General features: G+C 44.7%; 1 protein-coding gene across 2 annotated transcripts; it reads right to left on the reverse strand.

Annotated features, from left to right (window-relative positions):
- Window positions 1–33: 33 nt before the first annotated feature.
- On the reverse strand, window positions 34–27951 carry TAMALIN (trafficking regulator and scaffold protein tamalin). Of its 2 annotated transcripts, XM_083353030.1 has the most exons (8): window positions 27675–27951; window positions 13389–13438; window positions 10267–10321; window positions 9700–9802; window positions 5843–5936; window positions 5656–5722; window positions 3221–3287; window positions 34–2903 (listed from the first exon to the last, which is right to left on the reverse strand). In XM_083353030.1, exons 1-8 carry the CDS (start codon window positions 27825–27827, stop codon window positions 2461–2463), a joined length of 1032 nt encoding a protein of 343 aa, XP_083209156.1. In that variant the 5' UTR covers window positions 27828–27951; the 3' UTR covers window positions 34–2460. The 2 variants fall into 2 exon arrangements, with proteins under 2 accessions (XP_083209156.1, XP_083209157.1); XM_083353031.1 differs by lacking the exons at window positions 13389–13438; window positions 27675–27951 and adding an exon at window positions 10528–10583.

A 27951-nucleotide genomic window follows, 5' to 3' on the forward strand; every position in this document is an offset into this window, starting at 1 on the left:
CTAATGGAAAATGAGAACACTACTATCTGAATGCAAAACATCTCACAAGTTTTATCCAAAAGTTTACAGTGGAAACATAGCTGCACATGTCTGTACAAAAATCCAACTCTGAATATGGTTTTTATGCATAAGTAAGCTGAACACAGTTATTGGCACACGGTGCCTCCCTAAATTGCTGGCCTTGCTTTGTTTGTTTGTTGCTTCTTCCCCCTTTAGCATCTCTTTTGAGAAATATCTGTCAGGGTGCACAACAGCCACTCTTTTCCCGTCTGCGCTGTGTCACCCCCTCCTCCCCTCTTCCTGCAGTTATTTCCTGAGATAAAGTTAAAAACAGAAAACCAGAAAGCTGCCCTTTGGTTTCCCTCACACAAGGCATTTGCTGGTGAGAGATTGGAACAGACACGAAGCCGTTTTCAGAGGCACAGTTCTGTTCTGAGGACTTCACTTAGGCCAGGAATATGGCTCATCAAATGTTGCTAAACTACAATTCCCAAGAGCCTTTGCTGGCACAGCAGATAATAAAGGGGGTGCCAGGAGTTGTAGTGCAGTGCCATATGAAAGATCGCAAATCACCTTTTGTCTAAGGTTTTAGACAAACACCTTTCTTGTTTTGTCTAAGGTTCACCCAGCCTTCCTCAAACTGGCACCTTCTAGATATGCTGGATTACAATTAAGACTGATTGATCTTTATGTCTATGTTTGTCTACGTCTATGTCCCGTTCTCCCTTTCTCCTTCTTTAAGCAATCCTTAGAAAGATGCTGCACTGAGGTTTGGGCAAGGTAGCCACAAGTTTCATTCTGCCTAGGGCCGGCCTTCATGATATCCGATTACCCTGCTAATCCAGATCTTTAAGATTCAGCTCTCTTGGAAATAAGGTCATCTTGTTTAACTTCCCCTATTTCTCTTCCTGAGCAGTCCTGAGAATTAGTGTTTAATTCAGCAGGAGCAAAGTGGGGACTCCTGACAGACCCAATCTTTTACAAACTTGGGAGAAAAGTCGGTAAAACTAGAATAAACTGAATTTATTAAACTGAATGTTGGGACTTCCTATTGGTCTGTTGGCCTTTCAAGTAGAATTAGGTACGCTGAAAGAGCAAAATGTAACGCCAAGACCTCTTTCCTCATAACTTTTCCTTTCACAGTTGCTCTAGAATAAGGAGAGGAAAAATGTGTAATAACATCTGGATTTTTTTAAAGACTGGAGGGAGGTTGTGGGGAGTTGCTGCAGCCTCTGGAGGCAATGAGGCAGGCAGGATGTAACTCCCCAGAGCAGATAAAGATACAGAGCAGCTCAGAAACCACATTTATCCAAACTGGTGTGTGTGGAGGGGGGGGTAGGGGGTAGGGAGTTCCCCATACATTTACAGCTCCATCGATGATCCTTCGGCCTTCCCAGCGGGAGGGAAAGTATCTGCTGCTGTAGACATAGGGGCCAACTGCAAGACATGGACTCCCCAACTGGATTAAGTGTTCCTTCTTCTAAGTATAGCTTAGAATCGGCCTGGCCCCAAGTGTAAGGGAAAGATTGAACTTGATATGCATAAAACCCCTGGCAGTCTTGCCCTTCAACACTTAAAAATACAAAACCAAAATGCAGAAATATCTTGGGAGTTCTTGCTAGTTCACGCCCACTTACTGAGGCTGATTTCATACGCAGCTCACTCCATTCCTGTAACTGAGCCTTCTAAATATAATGCAAATTTCCAGCCAACATGGCCAAAGACGAGGCTAAACGGGAATTCTGGGACTTGAAGTCCCAATGCATCTGGAGGGTGTCCAATAAAAGAAGGTGGAAGCTTTTGCTTTCTACTGAGGATAGTTTTTGCCTTGGGTCTGAGCTTTCTCAATCTTTCTGACTAAACCTCAAATGTTACTTTCATGCTCTAGGCTAAATTAACATGCTGGCTCTTCTAATGCCCCCCTCATTAAGTCCTAACATAAGCCACCCAATGTACAAACGCAAATTAAACATACCGTTTTAAAAAACAAAAACAAAACTATCCCTGCTAGTTAAACCAATAATAATGTCCTGTTTCCCATCCATTTCTAAAAGAAGTCACCCTATGGCCCACCGCAACAAAGAACCACCCAATGATTTGAAGAGACTGCTTTATGCCAATTCCTGAAAAACATCCCAAACCCAAACTACCCTCGTATGAATGAAGTATACAAAATCACTTGTACTTCTTTGGCCTCACAATGTGCTACATTTTTTTCCCCTTTTGAGGTCTCCTTTCTCCCTTCCACCCAAAGACCCACTGTCACCCCACTCCCATCCCAGCTGATGAATTATTCGTCCAAAAGTCGGAGGCAACCTGCACTCCATAGAGCTGGTCTGTTGGCGTTCGGAAGCCCAGTCCTCTGCTAATCAAATAAATAAATAAATAGAGAACACGGCAAGCAGAGACAGCCGGCCTCACGGCTGAACTGTGCTTTGCTTTCCCAAGAAGAATGTCCTTTTACAACTGGCTCTCCTCTTCCTCCAAAGAACGATTCAACCCAGGAATAAACTTGAGGAGTCTCTTGCGGAAACTTCCTTGTTTGCTTTTGGGGGGCCTTGACGTGACTACAGAGTTCTTTGGTTCTCCGGATTTGTCCCAGAAATAGGCATCCCCATTGCTGCTGCTGGTGGAGCATTTGACGCTGATGCTGCGGGTTAACGTTGTCTTGGGGCGTGAAGACTGAGCTGCTGCAGGGACAATGTCCAGGGAGTCGGCAGAGTCAAAAAAGCAAGTTTGGTAAAGAGACTCCTCAGTCTCATCAGTGGCGGTGCTGACACAGCCCACGCTGCTGTAAGTACTCCCAGCTCCTCTCAACAGCATCCCGTAGGGTGTAGAGCCATACAGGCAGGAGCGCACAGACTCCAACGTATCATAGATGCTGGGGTCTTTAACCACGATCCCTACCAGGAAAGAGCAAACAATTACTTAAGTGAAGGCAGGAACCTGCTCCTTCTCCCAAAGAGAAGAACTAGTCCACGCTTGAATCCACACTTTGTGGTAATCTTGGTTTGGCTTAGTGCGGTGTTTCTCAGCTTCGATAGCTATAAGACGCGTGGACTTCAATTCCCAGAAACACTCGCCTAGTAGGTTACACAAACACAACCAAGAGTAGTCTGTAAACCATGGAATATGTCTTTCTGCTGCCAGCCAGATTTGGTTCTCCATCCATGATCTAGAAGACAATCACAAAAAACGCTGGCACTCTTCTGACACTTACCGTGGACCAGGCGCTGCTCTTGGACCATCAATGACCGATATTCTCCCCATTTTTCATAGAGCGTTTGCTACAATGGAAAGAAACTGACATTACAAACAACAACAAGGATCAGTCAAGACTATATATCTAATTATGATCTCCTTCAAATGGTGCTTGACTGCTGGTGAGCCATTCTCCTTAAATCTTATCCTTCCTTTTTTATTCGTTCTGTGGCTAAAGCTGATGGCTTCTCCTGCTTGGATTGGGGGGGGGTGTTTTCAAAGAATCCAATAGATAAGAGTTGCAAATTTTATGGGCTGCGAAGAGACAGAATAAAAGCCAGAAAGAGGAGAAGAGTTGAGCCTATTGTCCAACTACCTGCTGGCTTCTGAAAGATACTAATGGCCCACCTACTTCTCAAGGATAGGTAGGCTTCCTGCTAAACACATAAAACATCCTCAGAAATACAGATTCCCAGACAGTAATTAAACAAGGCTGTGGCTCCATTTATCAGCAGACCCTGCAGGTAGAACTTCCCGATTTAGTTTATGAAATATCTAATAAGAAAAATATGAAGTAGGAGATGATGAAGAACATCTTTCTGAACAAGAGGAGAAATAAGAGAGTAGCTCAGGAATCAAAGACACACTGCATTATTAGTTTAAATTTTTTTTCTTTAAAAAAAAACCTTAAAAGCCTGCAATATTAGATAGAGATAGATGATAAACAGCCAGACAGATATAGATAGGTAGATAGGTAAATAAGTAGGTACAGACAGTCAAATGGCTTTGAATCCAGTTCCTATGGATGATATGAAGGGACTGGCCGAAGCTCACCCAGCTGGCTTCGTGCCTAAGATCAGACTAGAACTCACAGTCCCCTGGTTTCTAGGCTGATGCCTTAACTATTACACCACACTGCCTATAATATTTATAAAGAACAAGCAAAACCCAAAATTCAAGCAATGTAAGAAACGTACTCAATTTAGTTACACCAGCTGTATTCTTTTATATCAGTGTAGATATTCCTCTTGTCATGTCCAGAATCACCTTAAATTACACCTTAATCGTGGGGAATAAGACTATTTTAAAAGAGATACCTCATCTCATAAAGATACAGTTTGAGCCCACCACTTTTTTTTTTTTTTGCTTTTCGGCAGCTTGGAATTGTAAGTAAAATTAGACCTCTTAAGAGGATTCATACAGCTATTTTTCTTAAACAAAGGCAGAATATAAAGGGGGGAAAAGGGACTAGCCCAAAATTTAGCCCTGAAACATATCCTGCATTCTCTAGGTGGCATGGCTATCTTCATCCCTTCATGCTGCGGTTAGGATATATTGCACGTGGAGAAACAGAGATCAAGAATTTCCTGCTGGGGGAAACTGATACAGAAAAACCAACAGTGAAAATGACATTTACTGTGCTAGAACAAAGTCAATAGTGCCGGAAAACATTTGATGGAAAGTGGAAAAGTTATTGATCAGTGTTAAAAGGAGGTTAAGGTAAAGGTAAAGGTTCCCCCGCACATGCATGCTAGTCGTTTCCGACTCTAGGGGCCGGTGCTCATCTCCGTTTCAAAGCTGAAGAGCCAGCGCTTGTCCGAGGACGTCTCCGTGGTCATGTGGCCGGCATGACTAGACGCCAAAGGCGCATGGAGCGCTGTTACCTTCCCACCATAGTGGTCCCTATTTTTCTACTTGCATTTTTACATGCTTTCAAACTGCTAGGTTGGCAGAAGCTGGGACGAGTAACAGGCGCTCACTCTGTTACGCGGCACTCGGGATTCAACCCGCCAAACTGCCGACCTTCTGATCGACAAGCTCAGCGTCCTAACCCACTGAGCCACCACGTCCCTTTAAAAAGGAGGTTAGATTGGTCTAAACTACTCTTCTTTTTTCTTTTGACACCTATTGAAAAATTTAATTTGCTGAACACTGCCCGAGAGGTTGCATTTTTCCCTGATTTCCTCCATTCCAAGACGCTGTTATACAGCAGAGAACTTCTTCAGCCGAAGAGTTGCACAGAACCTCAAAATAGGGGATCACAATGGGTGAAGCAGAAGGCAAATGGGAAGGGACATATCAGTGGGTAGAAGGAAGGATGGGGGGGGAATAGGGGAGGAAGTTTTAACTTTGCTCCTTTCCCCTTAGTAATTCCTATGCAGTGAAAACTGCTGTTTTTTTTACAGTTAATACTGAGCCAGATGGATTAATAATTGCACTTGGCATAAGACAGCTTTCTGGTTTTTTTAGGAGTATGGAGCATCCTGATCAAAGCCAAAAAACTGCAATTCTGTCTATACGACTATTTGTAGGGCAGTTACCCAGGTTGAATTTGGGGATATCATTTCATATCCATGTACAGGCCCTAATTCAAAACAGTTGCCTCTTTTGGGCAGCAACCTGAGCCAAACTTGTAAACATTTCATTGCACTTTCCTGCTTGAATGCCACTCACCTTGAGATACTGCAAGCGAGCCTCCAATTCGGCCCTCCGGATTGATGCACCGTACAAGGTATCTAACCTGAACAGGGGACAAAGTGAGATGAGTGATGCCTCCGTGGATAGAAAACCACAGCAGTGGCACATGGAGTGGGGGGAGGAGAGGGCTAGTCCTGGATTAAAGCAGCAATCTGGCTTTTACCTGAGCACGTTTCCAGATGCTTTGATGATCTCCACAATTTCACGGTGCCGGATGCCTTCTACGTTAAGCCCATTCACCCCTGTGATTGTGTCTCCTACAAAGCAGAGAGGCAACAAAAAGGAGTCAGGGGGGGGGACAAAGGATCTCTACTGGGCTGCACACTTAAAGCCTGAACTTAAGATATCACTTCTGCAATTCTGCAAAACATTCTTTATTTCGGTCTCTCAGGCTTGGTGTCGACGCTGCTAACATCGGATATTTTTGCGTTGACAACCGTTGGAGATGTGGCCATTTTCTTCTTTTCACTTGTAGAGTTAGGTGATGATAAGGTTGGGGGGAATGTGCATGAGAGTCCACCTAGACATAATAATACTGAACCTAGCATGAGAACCAAGGTTGTTGAAATAAGAGATGGTAAAGAATTGGCGGTCTGGAGAACTTGAGGGGAAGCCCGAGCTTTGAACTAATTGGGGAATGTGATTTATGACTGTTAATTGGAGGAGGGAATTGTGCTTTGATACGCGGTGGCTCAGTGGGTTAGGACGCTGAGCTTGTCGATCAGAAGGTCGGCAGTTTGGCGGGTCGAATCCCGAGTGCCGCGTAACAGAGTGAGCGCCTGTTACTCGTCCCAGCTTCTGCCAACCTAGCAGTTCGAAAGCACATAAAACTGCAAGTAGAAAAATAGGGACCACCATGGTGGGAAGGTAACAGCGTTCCGTGCGCCTTTGGCGTCTAGTCATGCCAGCCACATGACCACGGAGACGTCCTCGGACAAGCGCTGGCTCTTCGGCTTTGAAACGGAGATGAGCACCGGCCCCTAGAGTCAGAAACGACTAGCACGCATGTGCGGGGGAACCTTTACCTTTACCTTTACTATGTGCTCAGGGGAGGGGAATTTAGTTTTTGGCTTCGATTATGTTAGTGCCGATGTTATACTACTTGAATAAAGATTCTTTTAGGTAAACAAGGCCTCAAAATTCTTTGAAGAGTTCCATTTGTCGGAACCATGACATTAAGCCAAAAACTGAATTGGTGGTAGAGGTAGGGATGGACGAAGCCCCCCACTTTTTATTGGCCTTGTATGCCTGATCCCCACATCTTTAACACAAAGAAGGCTTTCAGTCCACAATGCCCATATCAGAGTTGACTGTGATCTCTCCGCTTCACAGCTAAAAGAGGTGAAGCAATTTTTCCTCTTCCCCTGGTTTTGCTTGCTTAAAGAAATGATCATAAAAGCTTGTACACACTTGTATTGCATTTATTTGGTCTTCATAAAATTATTCCACAAGTATGGGTTTGGATTTCTTTTTTCCACAGACCAACACGGCAATGACAATTTTGTCTTGGGCGCCATCTAAATTATGTAAACAGCATAATTGCACATTGATTTGGTTTTATTCTGAGCACTCTAATTATGTGTCAAGAGTTTAGTGAGGGCAGAACCATAGGAGGGGCATGGGGAAATATTTAATCAAGAATACTCATGACTTTTTAGATTTCTTCTTCTCTGTTTTATTGAACAAAATGACAGAAATTAAAATAAAAAGATATTTGAGTTGGGTGAAAGAACAGAAACACAGGGAATGTGAGTGTTTGCATGTATGTGTGTTTATAGAACGTATGTATGTGAGAGAGACTGAGTGTGTGCTTGTATGTACACATAATCTTAAAGAGTGTCTGTCTGTCTGTATGTATGTATGTATGTGTGTATACACAAACACACACACACGGTACATGTGGTATTAGGGAGAAATAGAAGCATTTTAAACCTTCCAATGCAATATTCCAATTCATAAAAAATTCTGTACAGATAACAGTAATTTATTACTACGGTATATAGAAAATTTTAACAGGCTATTCTTTCAATTTTTTCTGAGATTGTTCTGCTATTTTTAAGTACAGCTTGTGATTTTGAGGACTAGGGTTGCTTACAAGAGAAAAAAGAGACTGTTTGGGAGCCAGAAAATTTTTTGCTATTGGGAAAAATGATCTCGGCTTGGAGAGGTGTACTTTTTAAAAAAGGCCCTCTGTACAAAAAACAGGAAAAGCAGTGTTTAATGGGAAGAAAGGAGGGTACCATACTGCACAGCCAAACCCTCTAATTCATTCACCCCCTCACCTCTGTCTGAGCCTGCTGTCAATCTGACTCTTTAAAGCAGTGTTTTTCAACCCTGTCAGATTTAGGATGTGTGGATTTCAACTGGCTGGAGAATTCTGGGAGTTGAAGTCCATACATCTTAAAGGTGACAAGTTTGAAAAAATACTGCTTTAAATGAAGATGCCATGCTTTGGCTCTCCAGAGCAGAACAGCTGGGAGGAGAGAAGAAGGCACCCTCGTGAAAGCTGCACCCCAGCCTTCTTCATGGTTCCTTGTGATGTGAACCAGAGATGGTGGAGGCCTCCTTACAAAGAGCCAATGAATCACAGGCAAGGAAAGAACAAGGAGAGGGAGTCTGCATTACTGGCCTGTCTCGGAAAGACCCCACTCTTTGGCTATTGTGCACTACAATATTTCTTCCATGAGTCCTGTTGGCCAGGAGACAATGGGCCCACTGCCCATTTTAAGAGGAAAACATCCAGTATTTTGATTGTTCAGAAAAATGCCTAGCATTCCAGTGAGCAGGAATGCCTTCTGAACTATTATATTTTAAATCTGGAAACCCCAGCTGGACAAACTGATGATGTTAGGAAAACGGAGAGACAGGTTTTCCTGCTGTTGTCTGTCTGGAGAGGGTTTCTTGATTCCCCCCCCCCTCTGTTTTCTCTGTTTTAGGCATGTTAAACTGGTCTACTACTATTTTTTTCCTTTTATTTTCCATGGAAAACCGGGAGGCACTTGTTACTCAACATGTTGGTGATTTGTAATCAAATCTGGAGAGGATAGTCCTGTGAGAACTGTGAAATCTGCAAGGATTCCACATGTCCCCATCAACTGTGGTCTCCTTTGATTCTAAATAATGAGAGGTGAGGAAATGCAGATGGTCCCCGCCCAGTGACCACAACTGGGAACAGCAACTCAGCCACTAAGTGAAATATCATGTGATTCCAACAGGCTTTACAACCTCATTTCAACGGCAGTTGTTACAACAATTCAGAGTTAAGTCATTAAGCCAGAAATCACGTGACTGTGAATTATAATTTTACGGTTGGATTCTCCGTTGACTCTGCTTGTGGGAAGCTGGCTGTGAAATACGCAGATGATGATCGCATGAACATGAGATGCTGCAACTGTCCTAAATGCTTGCTGGTTGCAAAGTGCTTGAATGTCAATCATGTGACTCTGGGGACGCTGCAACTGTTGTAACTGTGAAGACTGGTTGTAAAGCTAGTCTTTCAGCACCACTGTCACTTTGAACAATGGCTAAATAGGGCAATCATTAAGTAAGTTCTACCTGTACACTTCCCAATTTCTAGCCTTCACCTTGGGGTCTCAGCACCTTTCCTTGGAGCCTCACAGAGAAGCTCACGCTCCCAGGCTTGGGGAAATGAGCAGACTGAGTTGGAGAGTGTCCTGCAGCAAATGACATGTGGAGTTCAGACTGTGGCCTTGCAGGCTCCGTTCTGTGAAGTAACAAGAGGAGCCGGTGATATCATGTTGTCCTCCAATGGCTTTCCACAACAGAGATCTACTCGGTGTTCCCTACAATTGTAAAAAGCTGGGAGGAAGCATGGAGACAATAAAACAGAGGGCTGTACACAAGTGCGCCCTGAAATTTGCAGTTCAAGAAGACAAAATGACATTCTCACTGGCCACTAAAGGCCAGGAAGGTCTAAAACCTGAATCGTATCTGCTGATTTTACCAGTCAGCTGTTGAGCTCCAGTGAAGCAGTACAATGCAGTAAATGAAGTCTCTTACCAGGTTTAAGGCCTGCTGCTTGGGCTGGGCTGTTTTCGTGAACCCGACAAACAAAAGTGAACATCTCCACACGTTTTGTGTCCTGATGGTGTAGCCCATAGGTCTGAAAATTGCCCAGACGGGAAAAAGAATTATTATTTATTATGGCATGAGAAGGGTGGATTAGGGGTTGATGCTGTAATCTATAATGAATGAGATAAAACAGCATGAAGAGCTAGACAGCCATAGCAAGCTGTGAGATGAAATGAATTCTGCCCGATTTGGATCATTTCTCATTCTCTAAAATGTCTAAGATCAAACTCAGCTGAAAAGTGAGACAGGCAAGATTCAAGACATTGTCATATTTTCCTCAGATCTGATATTCATTGCTTTGAAAAATCTAAGTCCTCAATTTTTAATTTTTTTTTTAGAGTCTGAAATTTGTATTTCAACTTTTTTCCCATTTGCAAATACCCTGAGGCATGTGATTTAAAACCCTGTCCTCAATTCCTGCCGAGTGCAGCCTGCAAAACTTAGCTGGATGTGAGGTAAGTTTAGGAATGAATAAAAGGCTCTCCCTACATTTACCTGAATCTCAAAACCATATGTCTGGCTCTCTTCTTTCTCCAGCGTGATCACTTTCCTGAAACAATGCAAGAGGAAAGAAATTCAGCTGAAATTCCTCAGGACCTTGCATGAGGCAGATTCCAAGCCCTATTCCCAAAGTTGTGTAAGGATCTTTCTCCACTTTCTGATTCCTCCATCTTCCCACAGTTGAAGCACTTCCCCACAATATGATTTAAGTTACAGGAACTTCCCTTAGTCATAGTTCAGCAACTTCGGTCTTACGCGTGTTCAAATACAGGGTGGGTGGGAAGTGAAAGCAGCATTCTTCCCCTTAGCCAGGCAGCTGGATCAAACAATTGCCGCACCCAAGAATCATCTCCTCAGCTCACAGTCCCTCTTTCCCTTACAGCTCCTTCCATATCGCCACTTTGAGCCAAAGAAACAAACAGGAAGGGAGCAGCCTTTTGTGTATCATCCAGTCTTTATGAATCCAGACTGGAGCTAACAAAATAACAAAAGGAGATCCAAGTGCAGAAACATAGCCAAAGCAAACACAAATGTAATCGGGGATGGGGTTGCTGAAGCAAACATAGATTCAGTATCAAACAACCACAACACATTATTCAAGAGTATGCTTTTTTAGATGCATCTCTTTCTTGCAGACGCATTTACTGCAAAAAAGGAGATACCTAAGATAAATACCGAAAAATGGCAGATAATCTAACATACGGGGATCATCTTTTAGGGTAAATTACATGGATGGCCACTCTTCTAAACAACAGAGCTGCAATCTTTCACAATTAAACATGCATTTAAAAATCCCTGTCAAGTTCTCCTAAAAATTTTTTGAATGACTTCAATACTAAAATGAACTAATGTTTACTGAACATTCTGCAGATTCTCTTGAGAAATATTTGCATTGCCTTCCTATCCAAATAACCCAGGTTATCAATCACTTTTTTTTATCAAAGTCCCATATATTACCACCAGATATTGCAAGTTGAGTGTATGTTCTGTGCTTTTAAATGGAACGGGTCATTCCATGAACATTGTCCATTTATGATATGAATCCATCTGGTATAAGGGTAGTAAGTGGTCAAAATTTCTTCTCATTTGATAAAAAATGCCTCTCTATTTAATGATAATTTGGAAACTGCAAGAAGAAGACAAAGATTCCTCCTTTCATTTCATGAAAAAGTTGCGCCACTTTATAAAACAGAGTAGAATATCTGGCCACAAATAACGTATGGGTGCATGCACACACCCAACTGACCACCCCTGGGTTCTGCTTATTATTTCTGGAAAAGAAGTATGGTTGAGAGGGTTTTTATAAGCGACTCCCAAACGTTTATTTAATTTCTACAAGCTGTCACTGGGAATTTAAGAAACGTCTCCAATATAATTCAGAAGCATATTTTAGGAGAAGCTTTTACACAGAGACATTTCCTAATAGCCTGCATTACACCTGGCTTTTGTTCTCCTTGTCTATCACATATGACGGTAGCTCTAACAAGGGGGAAGGTCATTGTTTCTTCAGCCTTGCACCTTCAAGATGGACTACCCACAAAACCCATCACCCAGCATGCTGCGAGGCAGCAGGTTAGAAGAACCTGAAGGATGCTATGTTGGCAAAAACTTGACACGGGAATGTAATAAGATATTAAGACAATGGCATTCAGATATCCTATATTTAGTTACGACGTTTCAAAACTGGAAATTCTTTTCCTCCCCATTTAGCAATGAAATCACAAGCCTGTGGAAAGGTATTCCTTTACCAGGGGTAGGCAACCTTGGCTCTTTTATGACTCATGGACTTCAACTCCCAGAATTCCTGAGCCAGCCATGCTGAGGGGAAAGGGAGAGGTTTCCAAGCTGAGCCATGCTGGCTCAGGAATTCTGGGAGTTGAAGTCCACGAGTCATAAAAGAGCCAAGGTTGCCTACCCCTGCTTTATACCTTTCATGTGCACTGTTAAAACCCAACTTTCCTGTTCTCTAAGAAAGCTTCAGGAGAATTTCACCTCCAATCATTTGGAGAACTGCAACCACAGGGCTTGTAGATGAGGCAAAAACAAAGGTCCTTTCTCCAGTGAGCCCTTTCTTGGCTCTCTCTCTTTGTTTCTGCACAACAAAGCTTCTTCCTAAAGAGCTGAAGTGGCAATAATTGCTCTTATCACTTTCATCAATGCAGCTTTAAGGGCACATTCCTAAAGCTTGAAGGTGATTCTGTATCAAATGTAATTTATGGATATTTTGTCTAAAGTCTCTTATTGTGAAGCAACACTCAACTAGGCCACATTCGAGTCTTCTTGCATTGGATCCCAGTGAAGGGAAGATTACGGTAACTCCTATCAGGGATGGCAATCTGATACTCATCAGATATGCTAAGACCACAATTCCCATAAGCCCTGCTAACCAGACAGGTTAACGGTGGGAATTGGTCCTCCAACCTGTATACTCCTATTACCATGTATACCATTACCAGAAGAGGATTTTGGTTTGAGGAGTTGCAGAAAGGTATACGGTATGCTTGCCCTGTGTGCGCTGAAGCACTTTTTTGCTTTTGAATCAAAGCATTGTATTATACGTCCCACTTCTGCTGGACACCAGGCTGAGGAAAGTTGCACCAGAGAGATAAAGGAGGAATTGCAATCCCCATCAATTGAAAAGTTTACTTATTAAAGAGACAAATTGAAGAGTGAGTCTACCCTATTCCATGAGAGGTTAACCATCGTTTGGAAGCTTTAGCTGGTGAAATTCTGTCCCCAGCAGGAGATATAGGACTGGAGTTAACACAGCCAAAGGGTCCTTAGTCTAAGGCTCTATCCCAGAAGACAAAATACCTTGGCAGTGCTTGCAAATTACCTCCAGGTGCATAATTTCTCTTATTCCCCATCACCACCACCACCACCAAACCACTGTAGGACCATCTCACTGACTCTCAGCCACTGACTGGGGGGAAACAAGACCGGGTCCTAAACGAGCACAAGCAAGAAACAGACAGCTTTTGATTAGACTGCACGGAAGGCAAGCCTTTCTCTGTAGGCTGACATGGGGAAAAAAAAAGCAACCCTGTCATCAGCAGAGCAGGACAAAATTTACCACTGAAACTCTCCCAGCAGGAAAGGAGCAACTTAGCACCTACCTGTGCTGCTCAGGGGACTGGCTCAGCGAGTGCCACTTGAATGTAGAGCCCTGAAGGAGAGGTGCAAAAAAGAAAATTAGTCAAGAGTATGGTAGGAGGCAGGCCTCAAACCTCACTCAGATGTAGCGCCGATGGCACTGAGCCAGGGACTGGCCCAAGGGAGCCACAGAACAACCCCAGAGTCAGAGGCCTTAAAGGCTGCATACGAAGCACATTTTCCTGCCATCTGATGACTCCACTTTCAGTCCTTAAGCGGCATCAAGATCTGAGAGAATCTTTGCCTACCTTGTTTACTGAGCTGTTGTAAGAATTACTTAGATCATTTTCATTATGTGCTTTCAATAAAAGCTCAGTTTTGATAGCTTGCTCTGGATGCCTGTCTGCCAACCCGGCAATGTAAACAGGTCTCCAACATGAAACGAGGACTCTGCCTGAGGCAGCTAAATCCAAAGCAGACACTGTTTTGGGAAGCCAGTTGCTAGACAAGAGGCCATTCATGCAGTTGGTTAACAACACACAAGGGAGGGGAATTCGAATGGGGAGCCTGCTGGAGGCAAGCTGAGGAGACAGTCCCTGTTCTTCATCCTGTAAACCACCACCCCCTTCCTATAATCCTGATCTGGATTATGCCTCTTGCATCTGAAAGAACTGTTCCTTTGCTCCAGGGGATGTCTGTCCTCTGATGCCATCATCAACCCAATTTGGTTTGCTACCCGTAAACTGGCTATTCAGTTTTACGAAGCCACTTGCACAATGCATGAATGGAAACTGCTCTAGGTTGAAAGCACATTAGGTCCTCATTCATGGACATTCAGAATGAGGTTTCTGTTTCATTCCTTGAAGCAAAAAACAAACAAACAACTGTCAATGAAGCCAGCCGAGATTTATATCATCTGACTAAAAAATTGATCAAAACAAATGGCACATCACTATCTAGGCTGCTGAATCTCCTAGGGGCATCTTGGTGCTTTATATCCAATTTTCACATAAGCCTGAAGATTTCTTGGAATTGCATCTCAAGCTTGGCGAAGTTTCCACATCCCAAAACCACAAATGCCAACTAAGAGGGTCTTACACCCACCACCAGGGTTGATGAAAAGCATTCAGAAAGTCACATCTGAACACTGTAGTCTTTCAAAGCCACATGGCTTTGTGCCACGAAAAAGGAAAAACCTTTGGAAGAGAAAGCCCACTTTATTCCGAAGCCCTAATTTTAAAATAAAATTAATTGCCAGGCCCATTTTGAACAAACGCTTTCATTGTTGTTGCTTCAACAGAGCAAACGATGGGAACTGAAATTTGGAGAAGCAATTAGGAAATTTTATTAATAAAAAATGGATTCAATCACCCTTGGAGGTGGGTGGTGCCCCACATTCATGCCATGTCGCATCCCCTGAAGAATTTCAGCCATCTTGGCATAACTGCTGACAACATGGCAATTGATAATGTTCTGGCTTTCATTAAACTATCTGAGTTGTACAAGTGTGCAAACGTGCATGTCTTTGGTTTATGGCTGAACTCAACGTCTCCTGCAAGGCGCAGCCAAGAAACGAAGCATCAGTTTTCTATTAGGCAGCTACACATGCAATTGGAATTATGCTTGAAAATAAACAGCTGCTCATGTAAGACTTCGTCCTGTCTGCCTCTGACAAGCAAGCACTCCACCCGCTTCCCCCAGCCTAGAATGACCTCTGTTTTAACCTGTAGGCATAAAACATAAATCTCTTTTTATTTTCATCACTGCAATCATTTGCAAGCATTTTCAAACTCAGGTTCAGGATTGCAGTGACTTTTCAGAAGATCAGTCAAGCGATCCAAGATGGCGGCAATGTAGGAAGCAGTATCGGATCATGGGGAGAGAAGTAACCAAACTAAGTAGGAAAGTATAGGAGATGAGGTGGGGGGGGGGGGAAAGGGAGGGAAAAGAAGCAGAAAGTTAGATAAGGAAGATAGAAAGGATAAAGGAAACAGGAGCGCAGTAAATGAATGGCTGCATGTGGAGTCAGAGGCAGCTGGCAACAAAGAACGAGACAGCCAGCTCCGGAGCGCAGCTAAGCAGCCCAACGCTGGAAAAAATGGCAACTGAGAGCAGCGAACCGGCCTCTGAACAGCAGACAAGGAGGGAGACTGTTGGAAGCAGAGAAACGGTAGGTCGCTGCATTTATTCAGCGTGGGGGGAAGGGACAAGTGGCAGAAGCAAGTGTAGGGACAAGGGTTTCCAGCTCCATATTGGAATGAAATGGCCCTACCTGTCAAGCTCGACAATGGCGTTTCAGTGACCTCAACAAATTCCCATCAGTGAAGTGGGATATTTGGGTGGCCTGCTGAGAGTGGAGTGAATAGATTTGAATCCCACTATAACGGGAATTGATCCCGAAGGCACATGGGCAGTGTCTTCACACTGGAGGTTGTAGCAAGCTAGTCAAAATTCAAATTCTACTTAATAGATCCAGAAGGTACTGAAAGCTAAAACCGAGTCCTTCTGAGCCTTATCCAGACATTCCACTTTAGAGCTGAGAAGCACAGACAGGGTTACACTGATCTCAGGAACAAAGGCGATATAAAAATAATAATTACACAAAAAATAATAATATGAAAAGGCCAACAAAGTGATACAGACATTGGTTTCCTACCGGTGGGAGACGAGCATATTCCTCCTCCCATGCGTTGATTCTGCACTTAAGTCAAATGCTTGAATAATCAGAGCTACTGTGTCTGTTGAGAACCTCTCCCAAATATTCTGATTAGCTATCAGGAGGAATGTTTTCTGCATTAAGCTTGTAGTTCTACATATAACATGCCTTTGTACTAGAACAGGAGTAGGCAACCTTGGCTCTTTTATGATTCATGGACTTCAACTCCCAGAATTCCTGAGCCAGCTGGCCCAGGAATTCTGGGAGTTGAAGTCCACGAGTCATTAAAGAGCCAAGGTTGCCTACCCCTGTACTAGAACACCCTCTTCTATTGTTTACAATGAAAGTATCAACTTGAAAGTTACCAAAAAGTGCAAAGTAGAGGCATAAAGGATTCAGATCCCTTGCGAATGAAAAAAAAGAATACGATTTCCCATGGTATATGCTTCAAAACAACCTCATGCATTCTTTCAACACTTAAGCCATCTTTAGCAAACATCAAGGCATCACCAAGCAGGAGGTAGCAGCACCTAGTCGACCTGGGCTGATCTTGAATATGAAACCAGGGGCAGACCTCTTGGTGAATGTTTGAATGGGAGACCACCAGGAAACACCAACACCAGATTAGTCCGGTCAATCAAAAAGCCACCCAAAGTGGTTGTGGGAAAGCATTTCCATGTGTTGCCAAGAAAATAGACACGGTAGTTATCAGGAGTTGAGCTTGACTCCAGGGAGAATCTTGTATTGTATCGTATTGTAATTGATAGAAACATAGTCCAATTGAGTTTCTTTTATGTTCACTGACTACACGCCCTTCCCTACAGTTCAGAATCCTTCCTGGTCAAGATCTCTTTTGCCAGAAAGTAAGAGTAATATTGACTCAAGACACACATACCTGTTGGTTTCCTGGCTGAGAATATAGGAGAAGCACACCTGGTATGACTTCTGAGCCTTTTCCTCAATCCCAGTGCAGCTGGATTTATTTATCACATTTATATGCTGCCCATTGCACTTAAGAGTCACAATGCTCACTTGTAGTTCAGTGGAGATAATCATTTGCCAGTCTCGGTGGCCAAGGATGTGGGTCTAACACAATGATGGCGAACCTATGACACGTGTCAAAGATGCCACACCGTGCTTTGGGTGATACAGCGGCATTCACAAACACCCAACAACTATTTTTGAAACAGGTTTTTGCAGCGTTTTCAAAAGCTGGGTTAGAATGGTGGGTGCCCTTGCACAGCCTCCAGACCTCCGGATGTTACGTGAGAATAAGGCACAGCTTTTGGAGGCTGAAGAGGCAGGCGATGGAACAGCATTCTGTGAAGCTGATTCCAGAACGAAGGCTTCATGTGGTCTGGAGCAAGCTCAGGTAGGCCACAGGGGCCTGTCAACAGGAAGAGAACTCCAGGAACACTGGATTGGAGGATAATTGCACCTTGGGAGTATGGCAGAGGCAGCCTTTTTGAGTGACAGCAGCAGTGCTAGGGCTGAAGTCAAGGTCTGGGCCAGCAGAGCCACTGAGCGCTGCTATGCAGAGTGGCCTAGATTGGTAGGTGTATGGGGGGAGGATAGAGAATTGTTTCTCTTTTGGTCAGGGTGGTGTGTGTGAGAGAGACACACCAGCAGAGTCGAGTTAGGCATTTTCCAAATGTTTGACCTGCCAAGCCCCAAAGGTTCGCCATCACTGGTCTAAGATGTTGCTAGGATCTTTTAAGGATGCATGTTGTAAGGCAGGAAAGGAAAAATACCCGATTGTCCCAAGAACACAAGCATTCAAAACTTCTTTCCGCCCACCCCAGCTCAGCTCCAGGCTGACCCAAAGTACAATAGGGAGAATGTTCCAATTCCCCAATCCTCCCTCCTCCCTTTGTGTGGCCAGATGGCTTTGAACCGCTGCATCCAGCCAAGGAGACCAAATGCTGAGTTCACAGGATCAACCTCAGAGCCTCCAAGCTGCCAGCTGGGTTTCGGGGGTGGGGGGGTGGGTGGGAGGCGGTGCTTGCCTGTCTGCGCGAGTGCCTGCGTGTGTTGCTGCCACGTGTGGAAGAAAAGCCAAGCGGGTTGCTCTTTGCAGAGAGTGGGGGAGCCCACTGACTCTGCTGGTGGATGAGACGTGTTGCATTGCAAGCCACCGGAGGGAAGAACCTCTGGAGCTAAGGAAAGAGGGTCTTGCCAAAAGCAGCAGTGATAGAAGCTTTTCCAAATGGCAACCAGCGGAGAGCGAGCGGATGCCTGTGTTTCAGAACAGCTCCGTTTCTCTTGATTGTTCATCCCCTTTCGTCCCCTTGTGTTGTTCCCTGGGCCCAAGAGGCAAGGGCGCAGCCTCAGACCTGCAAAGAAGCCTGTCTCCACCAGTAATGAAACCCAGACACTGAGAAAAACATGTGCTTCCAATATCAGGCGGGGGCGGCAGGAACAGGGAGAAATGCTAAACACCCTTTTGGGCTGAAGACTGTGTGCCAGGCAGCCAGGACTGCGAGGGGTGGGGGGCGGCGGGGTGGGGAAGGCCATTAGGAAAAGGGACAAACCCCAAAAGGATAGCGAGACCCTTTGGTTCCATCTTTTCTCCTTCACTCCCACCCGAGAAACTCCAGGATGCAGAACCACAGGGAGAGTCAGAATCCATGCAAATCATTGCACGTGGCAATTTTTGAAAGTGAAATGAGTCTCCTGCTCTATCCTCTCTCTTCCGCCCAAAACTGGACAAATGGCCGGTGGTTCCATAAACAAACAGGGCTTTTCATCTGCGGGCTGAGAAAGTGGCTGTTTCCTGTCATGGGTGGGGACTGCTTCTCCAGGGTTGCAGTTTTTAACAGGCCTCCAAGGTTATAAGACCAAAGTCCATCCAAGACCATAGCCAATGAAGCAAACCAGAATGGTTGGCCAAAGGGATTCACCACCGGAAAAAAGTACACCGAGTCCTTGACTTACCACCATTTGTTTAGAGATTGTTCAAAGTTACGACGACATTGAAAAAAGTGACCTAGGACTGTTTTTCACCCTTACAACCGTTGCAGCATCCCCAGGGTCAGGTGATCAAAATTCGAATGGTTGGCAACTGGTTCATATTTATGACGGTGGCTGTATCCCGGGGTCATGCAACCCTCTTCTGCCACCTTCTGACACGCAAAGTCATTGGGGAAGCCAGACTCACTTAAGAACTGTTATTACTAACTTTACAGCTGCAGTGATTCGCTTAACAACTACGGCATGAAAAGTCATAAAATGGGGAAAAACTCACTTAACAACTGTCTCACTTTGCAACAGAGATTTTGGGCTCAATTATGGTTGTAAGTCAGGGACTATCAGTAAAGCATTCTTTTTTGCTGAGCTTGACTGTGGGTTTCCCGTTGTTCCTCTGCCAAGTATACAGAACAGGTTTACCATTGCTTTATTCTGGACAGCTTTCTTTACTTTCCAGTTTCACCTAAAGGCCCTAGTGGTCTCCCATCTCAGCTCTAACCTTACCCAACCTGGTTAGCTTCTTTCTCACATCAAGGTGGCTGAAATGGAGCCCCAAGAAGTTCTACTCTTTCTAAGACATCTCCACACGAGTTCCATCCCAGGCAAACATGTTGCTCCTTTCAAAGGCCAAGGACAGCTGTATCTGTAGATACTCCAGCCCATCTGTATTAATTCAAGGTTTTGACTTCCTCCACTGGGTCAATTTACTGTATTTGGAGAAACAAATGAAGAAATGGTCATCTGTCAGGATAAACAAAGCAGACCAATAAGATGGGCAGGATAAAAAAAAATGAGCCCAGTGTAATTTGGGTGAGATCCCATGGCACCATGCAACTGACCTGGCTACCTGTTTGCAGCCATCAGCAATGTACAGTGTAATATTACCATAATAGGATCTTGGAGCTGAAAGCCAGTAAATACACCTGATATAAGGCATTGGAGGATTTCTTTGCACTCCATGTACACACAATTAGTCTCAGGGTGAAGCTAGGCTTGCATTCAATTCTCCATACTTCAGAGTTGCTTCTAAACTGGTCTCCAGCAAAGAAATTAGACAAGAAATATGGGATTAATATTGTATATGGTAACTGCAGCAAAATTATCGTACGTGGAATAGTGTTGGAAAAGCAGTGAAATGCCTACATTGGAAGATTCATTGAACTTGCAGAAATGGTGAAACTAACTAGTTTATCAATAGATAAAACAATAGATGCTTTCAAAAAAGACTGGAAACCTTAAATGGACTTTTGATGAAACAAAAGAAGAATGAATTGATGATTTGGGGATTATAAATGATTAGAAGGATGCAGGGAAAAAGTTTACGATGATAATTACTGTTAGAAGGAAGGGCAGAAGGAGCAATTGTATCTCTATTTCTTATTTTCTATCTTTGTTCTTGTTTGTTTTGTATATTTTACTGCACTGAAATTTTTTAATTAAAAAAGGGGTCTCCGGCCCAGATGCACACACACGCTAAGCATGTACAATACACAAACTGTGAAAACAGACAACTCTTCCAAACCCAATTTTCCCTTTTGAAAAGGGAAAAGGGCATCCAATTATTATCTGCTCACTACTCATCTCTTTAAATCAGGGGTGTCAAACTCAATTTTATTGAGGGCCGCATCAGCATTGCGGTTGCCCTCGGGGTGGGTGGGTGTGGCCAGGGTGGGCGTGGCCTACTGGGTGGGCATGGCTGGAGTGCATGTGGTCTACTGGGTGGGCATGGCCAGTTCTACATCGTTTGCGTCAAGGTTGCCTATGGGGCAGGTGTGGGACAGATCTGAGGGTCTCTGGCAGAAGGAGATGGGACTGGGGCAAGTGCCAAGGCATGGTCCACTGGAGGAGCTTCACTGTTCCTCTAAGGCCATGCGGGGGGGGGGGCTGGACGGTGGCGCAGAGGTCAAATGCCCAGCCCAACCCTCAAGCACACGTGGCACTAAGCCCAGCTCCACTTGCCTCCTCAAGGCTGTTGCTGCTGTACTTGCTCTCCTTAGCCAGGTTGCTCATGATGGGTATGAGGGCAAAGTCAAGAGGGAGGCCCACTTCCTCTCCATGTGAGGAGATCTGGCTTTGTATCCAAAGCTTCCTTAGCAGTAGGATGGGCCAAGGCAGTGGGGGGCATTTCCTCACTGTTTCCAGGATGGCTTTGTGGGCCACGTGAAACCACTTCGTGGGCCGAATCCGGCCCCCGGGCCTTGTGTTTGACATGTCTGGTTTAAATCAATCAATCATTTAGCACCGAGTTTCTCAAACTTAACAGCATGAAGAACATAAGTAGTTGGGAAATTCTGGAGGTAGAAGTCCACATATCTTAAAGTTGCCAAGTCTGAGAAACACTGGTTTAGCACCTTTCTCCCTACCTTACTATTTAGTATCTGAATTGTCCTTTTCTTAAAGTGACATGTTATGTTCCACATTTACCCTTTTTCAATAAATACTCCACCTCAGAAATTCTTAGAGAAAAGTCAAAATTATGTTTTCTTTTTCCCCCTCACTTTTTTCACTTTATACTTTTATTGTAGCATAACATTTTAATAAAAAAGACATTCTCAGAGAGCAATCAAGCCAAAATTACTTGGGGGGCTAAGCAGGCACAAAGGTTTGCATTTCAGGGCAAAACCAAGCATTGGGAAATGAACCCTCCCCTAAACCAAAACCACTGAGTTTCCTGGGAGAGACGGGCCTAGGCTCAAAACTACACAAACAATGCACCTTTTCCTCCAGGCCGTATCATATGCAAATAAACAAAGAGTTCTGGGGTTATGAGAAGAAGAAACTTGTTAAATAGTGGGTTCTTTGGTGCAGGAATGAAGATGCGAGGCTGAGTACAGGATAACTCATACTTTATTTCTTGCTGGAACTGTACCGAAACAAGGGCTGCAACCAGCCCCAATATATCTAGCCCCTAGGCGGCAGCCAATAGTTTTGAATCAACCATTGCCGCCTGGGGCTAGCCAATTGCAGGACAGGAGACTGTTAGTCTGGGTTGCTGGAGAGCCGTTAGCTGCTCCAGCAACCCACGTGGTGTATCACAAGAGCCCAGTACATAACAAAACTCATGCATGGTAAGTCGTACAACCTACCAGATACCCAACCAGGAAACTGCCTGGGGTTGGTCCTGCCACCAATTACAGGATAAAAACATACTTTCAGCATTCAGGATTTTTTTTAATTCTATGGAAAACACTTGGTTGGAGTCTTTATAGTGGCTTATGTTGAAAAAGCTTGTACAGCAGAGGTGGGCGGGTGTGTGTGTGTGCCCCTTCTTTATTTTTTTCAGTCTTCATGGTCTGCAGAAAGATGGCACTGAAGAGGACCAAGGTCAACCTTTCTGAACCTTTTCAGGGTGGCTTCTGAAAAGGGTTAATGCAAAATAGTCTGTTATTGTTTTAAGGCTTTACATACCTATGTATTTTGGCTCTTCATTTCATCCATTTGTAAGAACCTTACCCAAAACCACAGTACTGAAAAAATTCACCACACAACCTCCTAGAGACTTACAGAAGCCAGAAAAATGGGTCAGGAATGGCTCAAGCAACTGAGATACGTTAGTCACCAATTGAAAAGGAGAGACAGGCTAGTCTATGGTAGCAAAAAACAAACAAACAAACCAGGACTCTTGGCAGCCTCCCTCCCAACTACTGTTAACAATTTTTATTAAAAGGCATAGGTTTTTGTGAACTGCAGCTTGCTTTATGAAATGCAAGGAGGGGCTAAAAGCCTACATCAACAAAGCACTTCATGTACCTGATGAAGCAAGCTCGGCTCACAAAAGCTTAAGCTTTTCAATGAAATGTGTCAGTCGGGAAAGTGCTAGTAGACTCCTGATCACCAATGTGCTTGATTGGGTCTGGCACCTCAGGAAGCAAACAGAAAAATAATACAAAATACAGCTATGTAATTACGGGGAGCATAAGAACCTTTGATCTTGTTTTTTTCCCCCCTAGGGAAGCATTTCTGAACCTGCAAAATCTGGACCACAAACTGAGACTACTGGGGTTCTTTGCTGCCATCTTGTAGCTATCTGGATTTCTGCAGTAGAGCTGGGAGGCACAGAGTGCCTCTAGCAGGGGTAGGCAACCTCGGCTCTTTTATGACTCATGGACTTCAACTCCCAGAATTCCTGAGTCAGCATAGCTGACTCAGGAATTCTGGGAGTTGAAGTCCATGAGTCATAAAAGAGCTGAGGTTGCCTACCCGCTGAATGTGTCATAGCATACTCAAAGATTCACTTGCTTCTTGATGCAAAATACTTCATGCGGCTGGCCTTGAGGGACAACACGCTACAGAGGTCAGAATGTTGGGAGTAGGAACAGGAAGACCCCCAACTCAGTTACAAAGTTAACTGACACCAGATAGTTCACTACTCTGTTCTCAACAATTTGGAGGAGGAGGAGGATGGGACAGCAAGAAGTATAATCTCTGCTGAAGTAATCCTGAGCACTGAACAGGAGCAGCTGCCTGGTCCTTGTAAGGACAGACCATTTTTATTCCTTTTAAAATTTTGGGGAGAAAGAGCAGCCATGCCATTAATCTGATAGAAGTGTGGCTCAGCCATCTGAGGTCTGTCTGACACAGATATATATATATATATATATATATATATATATATATATATAGATAGATAGATAGATAGATAGATAGATAGATAGATAGATAGATAGATAGATAGATATATAGATATATAGATATATATATAGATATATATATATATATATGGATGTTGCAGAATGAGTAACAGATACACATCAGGGTTGTCAGTGGAAGCCAGAGGTTTCAAAAATAGCAATAGCAGTTAGACTTATATACCGCTTCACAGTGCTTTACAGCCCTCTCTAAGCGGTTTACAGAGTCCATATGTTGCCCCCAACAGTCTGGGTCCTCATTTTACCGACCTCAGAAAGATGGGAGGCTGAGTCAACCTTCAGCCAGTCAGAATCAAACTCCTGGCAGTCGGCAGAATTAGCCTGCAATACTGCATTCCAACCACTGCACCACCACAGCTAGAATATAATATAGCTGGAGGTAAAAGCCATCCCCAAAAGAAATGCGATTACTGTGTTTCTTGTTTGGGAACTCCCATGCTTGGCAATGAGCACAGGAAACAGAAATAAAAATATTGCTCCTAACCTCAAACCAGCAGAGAGGTTGGGAGGTGGGGGAAGCAAAACACTGAAAATTAGGCTATAAGCCGTTCCACGTGGGCTCATACCGTCCACGCCTCCTCCCTCTTTCCAGTAATTGTTTCTTCCCAGTTACCTCACTTCTGTTCTGGACAACAGTGATGTCACGGTTGTCAAGGTGTTTTAGCACAGACGCCACCCATGTGTGGCAGTCTGCCACTTCTCCCCTCCACTCGGAGGGTGATTAATAAAGTCTAGAACCCGCAAAACAAACTGGCTGTTGGGGGAAACCACTAGCACCAGGTCGCAGCAGACCAAGTTTCCTTTAATAGCTGCTGTATCTGCACACAGTAGCAGGCGGCTGTAACCACAGGACGCTATTACGGGACGTGAAGAGCCGTACAGGAAATGAGTCCCTGATTCCTTCTAACCGTCGGTTCAAACGCAGCTCAGGGGTTGACACTCCACGGCTGCTTTCTGGAACACAACTGCAATTGTTAAGTCCAGAATTTCCATTGCTAAGCAAGGTAGTTGTTAAGTAAGTCATACTCAGTCTAACAATATTTTTTGCCACTGTTTTAAGTGAATCACTGCAGTTAAATGAGTCATGTGGTCATTAAGCAAATCCAGCCGCCACCCCCCACCCCCACCCCAAACAATTGAATTCGCTTGTAATATGCCAGTTGGAAAGGACAAAAATGACAATCACATAATCCTGGCAAAATGCAATCATTATAAATACATGCCAATTGCTTCAATTTTGATAACATAACCATGGGGACGTTGCGACGGTCATAAGTGGGAGGACCAGTTATAAGTAACTTTTTCAGTGCCCTTGTAACTTTGAATGATTGCTAAACAATGGTTGCAAGTCAAAGACTACCTGTACCTAATGAGATATGTAGTTCAAATGGGGTGTGTGTGTGTGTGTGTTGTTTTCCTTCAAACATATAGATCAGGGGTCTCCAAACTTGGCAACTTTAAGACTTGGGGACTTCAACTCCCAGAATTCCTCACCCAGCCATGTTGGCTGGGGAAATCTGGGAGTTGAAGTCCACAAGTCTTAAAATTGCCAGGTTTGGAGACTCCTGGTATAGATGAAAGCACCTGTGAGTGCCAAAAGAGGTTTCCAGTTGTTTCTAGGATACTTTCATGATATACAAATGGCACATGTATCTCTATTAGGTTTTGACTCATTTTGAATAGGCCTAGCAAAGGTTCCTGGCTTTTTTGAGTAGTTTCCTGTAAGCTTTTTGATCTTGCCCTTTGTTAAGACAGACGAAGAAGGGCTGTTCTATTGTGCCATTACCTCTTCTTTCACAAAAAAGGAGGGAATACCACACAAATTAATTCCCCATTTCGGTGTTAAGCCACAGACACCACAGTCATAAAATGATGAACTTGGAGGCAGCAGTATCTGCAGCAGTAACTGTGACACTGGTTTGTTAAAATGAGCACTAAGAATGCTAACCTTAGTCACTTAGTACTGTAATGAATAAAAATAATAATAATTCCAACACCCTTCCCCTCAAAACATGGTTAGAGTGACCAACCTGGCACCTCAGAAACAAATTTAGATACAGAACTTGTTTCATAAACCCTTACCAAAGAAAACAGCAGTTATTTCTTTCCATTTTAATTTCCCCGAAGCATTGCATCCTGGCACTTCCATTTCCACTTTGCTAGCTGTGGACTATGGAAGCTACAGTCTAACTCACCAGGAGAGTGCTAGGATGATTTGGAGAAGGGAATGGGAAACCCTCAATCATAAGGAGTCCCCCCCCCCACACGCACTTAGAAGTTCCCAAAGAATTCAGGTATACCTAACACAGCAACAGATAAAGATTAGTCTGCATTAGTTAATAGCTCACTGGCTGATCTGTACTGGCTCCAGTTGCAAAGTGAACTACAGCACCTCTTCCCCTCAATAAATTAGTCTGAAAGGAATGAAATCCGGAGTTATCAGGAATCAATTTTGGGGTGGGAGGAGCTCAGTTAGACTTTTTGCTTTGTACCGAGTTAATCAGGACGCAAAGAAAAAAAATTAAAACTAGGAGGGGAACAGTAACCACAGAATTTGAGATGTTGAACAGATGGACACTTTTTTACTTCACCGTATTGCCTTCCTAAATGATTCCCTCCAGAGAGCAAGAAACCCATGCAAACAATGAAACATCTGAATACCACAACTTCTTTGAATGTACACACTCATGTTTTACATTTGCATCTAAAAAAAACCAAACTATAACGTATGCTTATTCAAATATATATATATCTCACACAGTCCAGTAGGACCTGCACTCATGTAAATTTTCTCCCCGTAGGCGCCTTGTGAGACATAAGCCACACATTTCTGCAATGTGAAAAACAACTTCAGTGAGCGCATATACAGTACATGATGCTTTTCCATCTAGAAAGTCAGCTGCAAAGGTAACTAGCTGGGCCAAAGAGGAGTTCCCCAATAAAGCATCTGACAGAAGCCCCTCCTCTCCCCCTCCTTGCTAGGTTCAAGTCCCCAAAGTGGTTTGCCACCCATTAATTTTTATTTACTGCAATACTTTCATGGACTGGAAGCCATCGATCAATTATAAGTTTAAATGGCCTCCAGATACGAAGTGGTAACAATCAAGAAGAGGCCCTAGCCCACCCAGGAGACCCCTCTACTAGCTTCTCCAAGCAAATTCAAAACAGTTGGTCAATCCCAGGACTAACAGGTCCACTACAACAGAGGTCTCCAACCTTAGCAACTTTGAAGACTTGTGGACTTCAACTCTCAAAATTCCCCAGCCAGCCAGCCAATTCTGGGAGTTGAACTCCCCAAGTCTTAAAGTTGCCAAGGTTGGCGACCTCTGAACTACAAGGAATTTCTGGTGGCTCGGGCGGAAACTCGGGCTCCGGCTTCGCACTTTCCATCATCCTCACCCGAGAGGGGCGTTAGTTTTTGTCAGGAAAGGTGGGGTGGGATGAGTCGGGATGGCAGCAGGAGGCTAAGATCAGTCTTGCCGCAAGTGTGTGTGAATCCACCTCCCCGCGGCTACCCCTTTCGCCCCACGCGGGACCTTCAGGGCACGGAGAAGCGCGCCTCCCGCATCGAGAAGTAGCGCAGGTGAGGGAAGGCGGACGGCTTCGCTCCGCGTTGAACCGAGGCAGGTTCCCCGGAGGAGGAGAGGCGAAGGCTTTCGCGGAGAATGAACGGACAGCGAGAAGACCGGGGGTGGTGGTGGAAAAGACAGCCCTTCCTCGCAGGACTGGGCAGCGAAAGCCCGAGGGGGTCTCCTCCCGAGTTCCCCAGTCCTGGGAAGCTCTTCGCCTCTCGGGAGAGGACGGGCAGGAAAGGCAATTGGGGGCGGGGGGGGGGGAACGCGAGCGGGCGGCTAAACGAGCGGCGGCAAAGGCGACAATCGGGTCCGCCAAGAGACACACCCAGGATTGGAAAGCGGGCTGGGCGAGGCGGGCCAAGGAGAGCCCGGCGCCGGGTTAGGAGGATCGCGCGGGTGCAAATGCCCGGTTCCTGCCGCCGCGTCCCCCTCCGCCAGGGCGGCGTCCCTTCTTTCACTTACCCGCCTGGCTCGGGGCAAGGTGCCCCCCGAGGCCGCCAGCGCCTTTTCCAGCTCCGACCCTCGGCCCCCGTCAGCTTCCGGGCCGGCCACGCTCGCCGCCGTTTCTTGAGCCGGCTGTCCGGGCCGGAGGCGCCGAAGTCTTCGCAGGGTCATGGCTGGAGAGCGGCGGAAAGGAAGACGGGCGGCCGCGCCACACGATGCTGTCTGGGCTCCGGGATTCGATGGGGAGGGGGGGGGAGAAACCCGCCCCTCCGCCTTGTCTCGGCGAGTCAAGCCT

This window comes from Vipera ursinii, assembly GCF_947247035.1.
Source record: "Vipera ursinii genome assembly, chromosome: 2".
NCBI lineage: Eukaryota > Metazoa > Chordata > Lepidosauria > Squamata > Viperidae > Vipera > Vipera ursinii.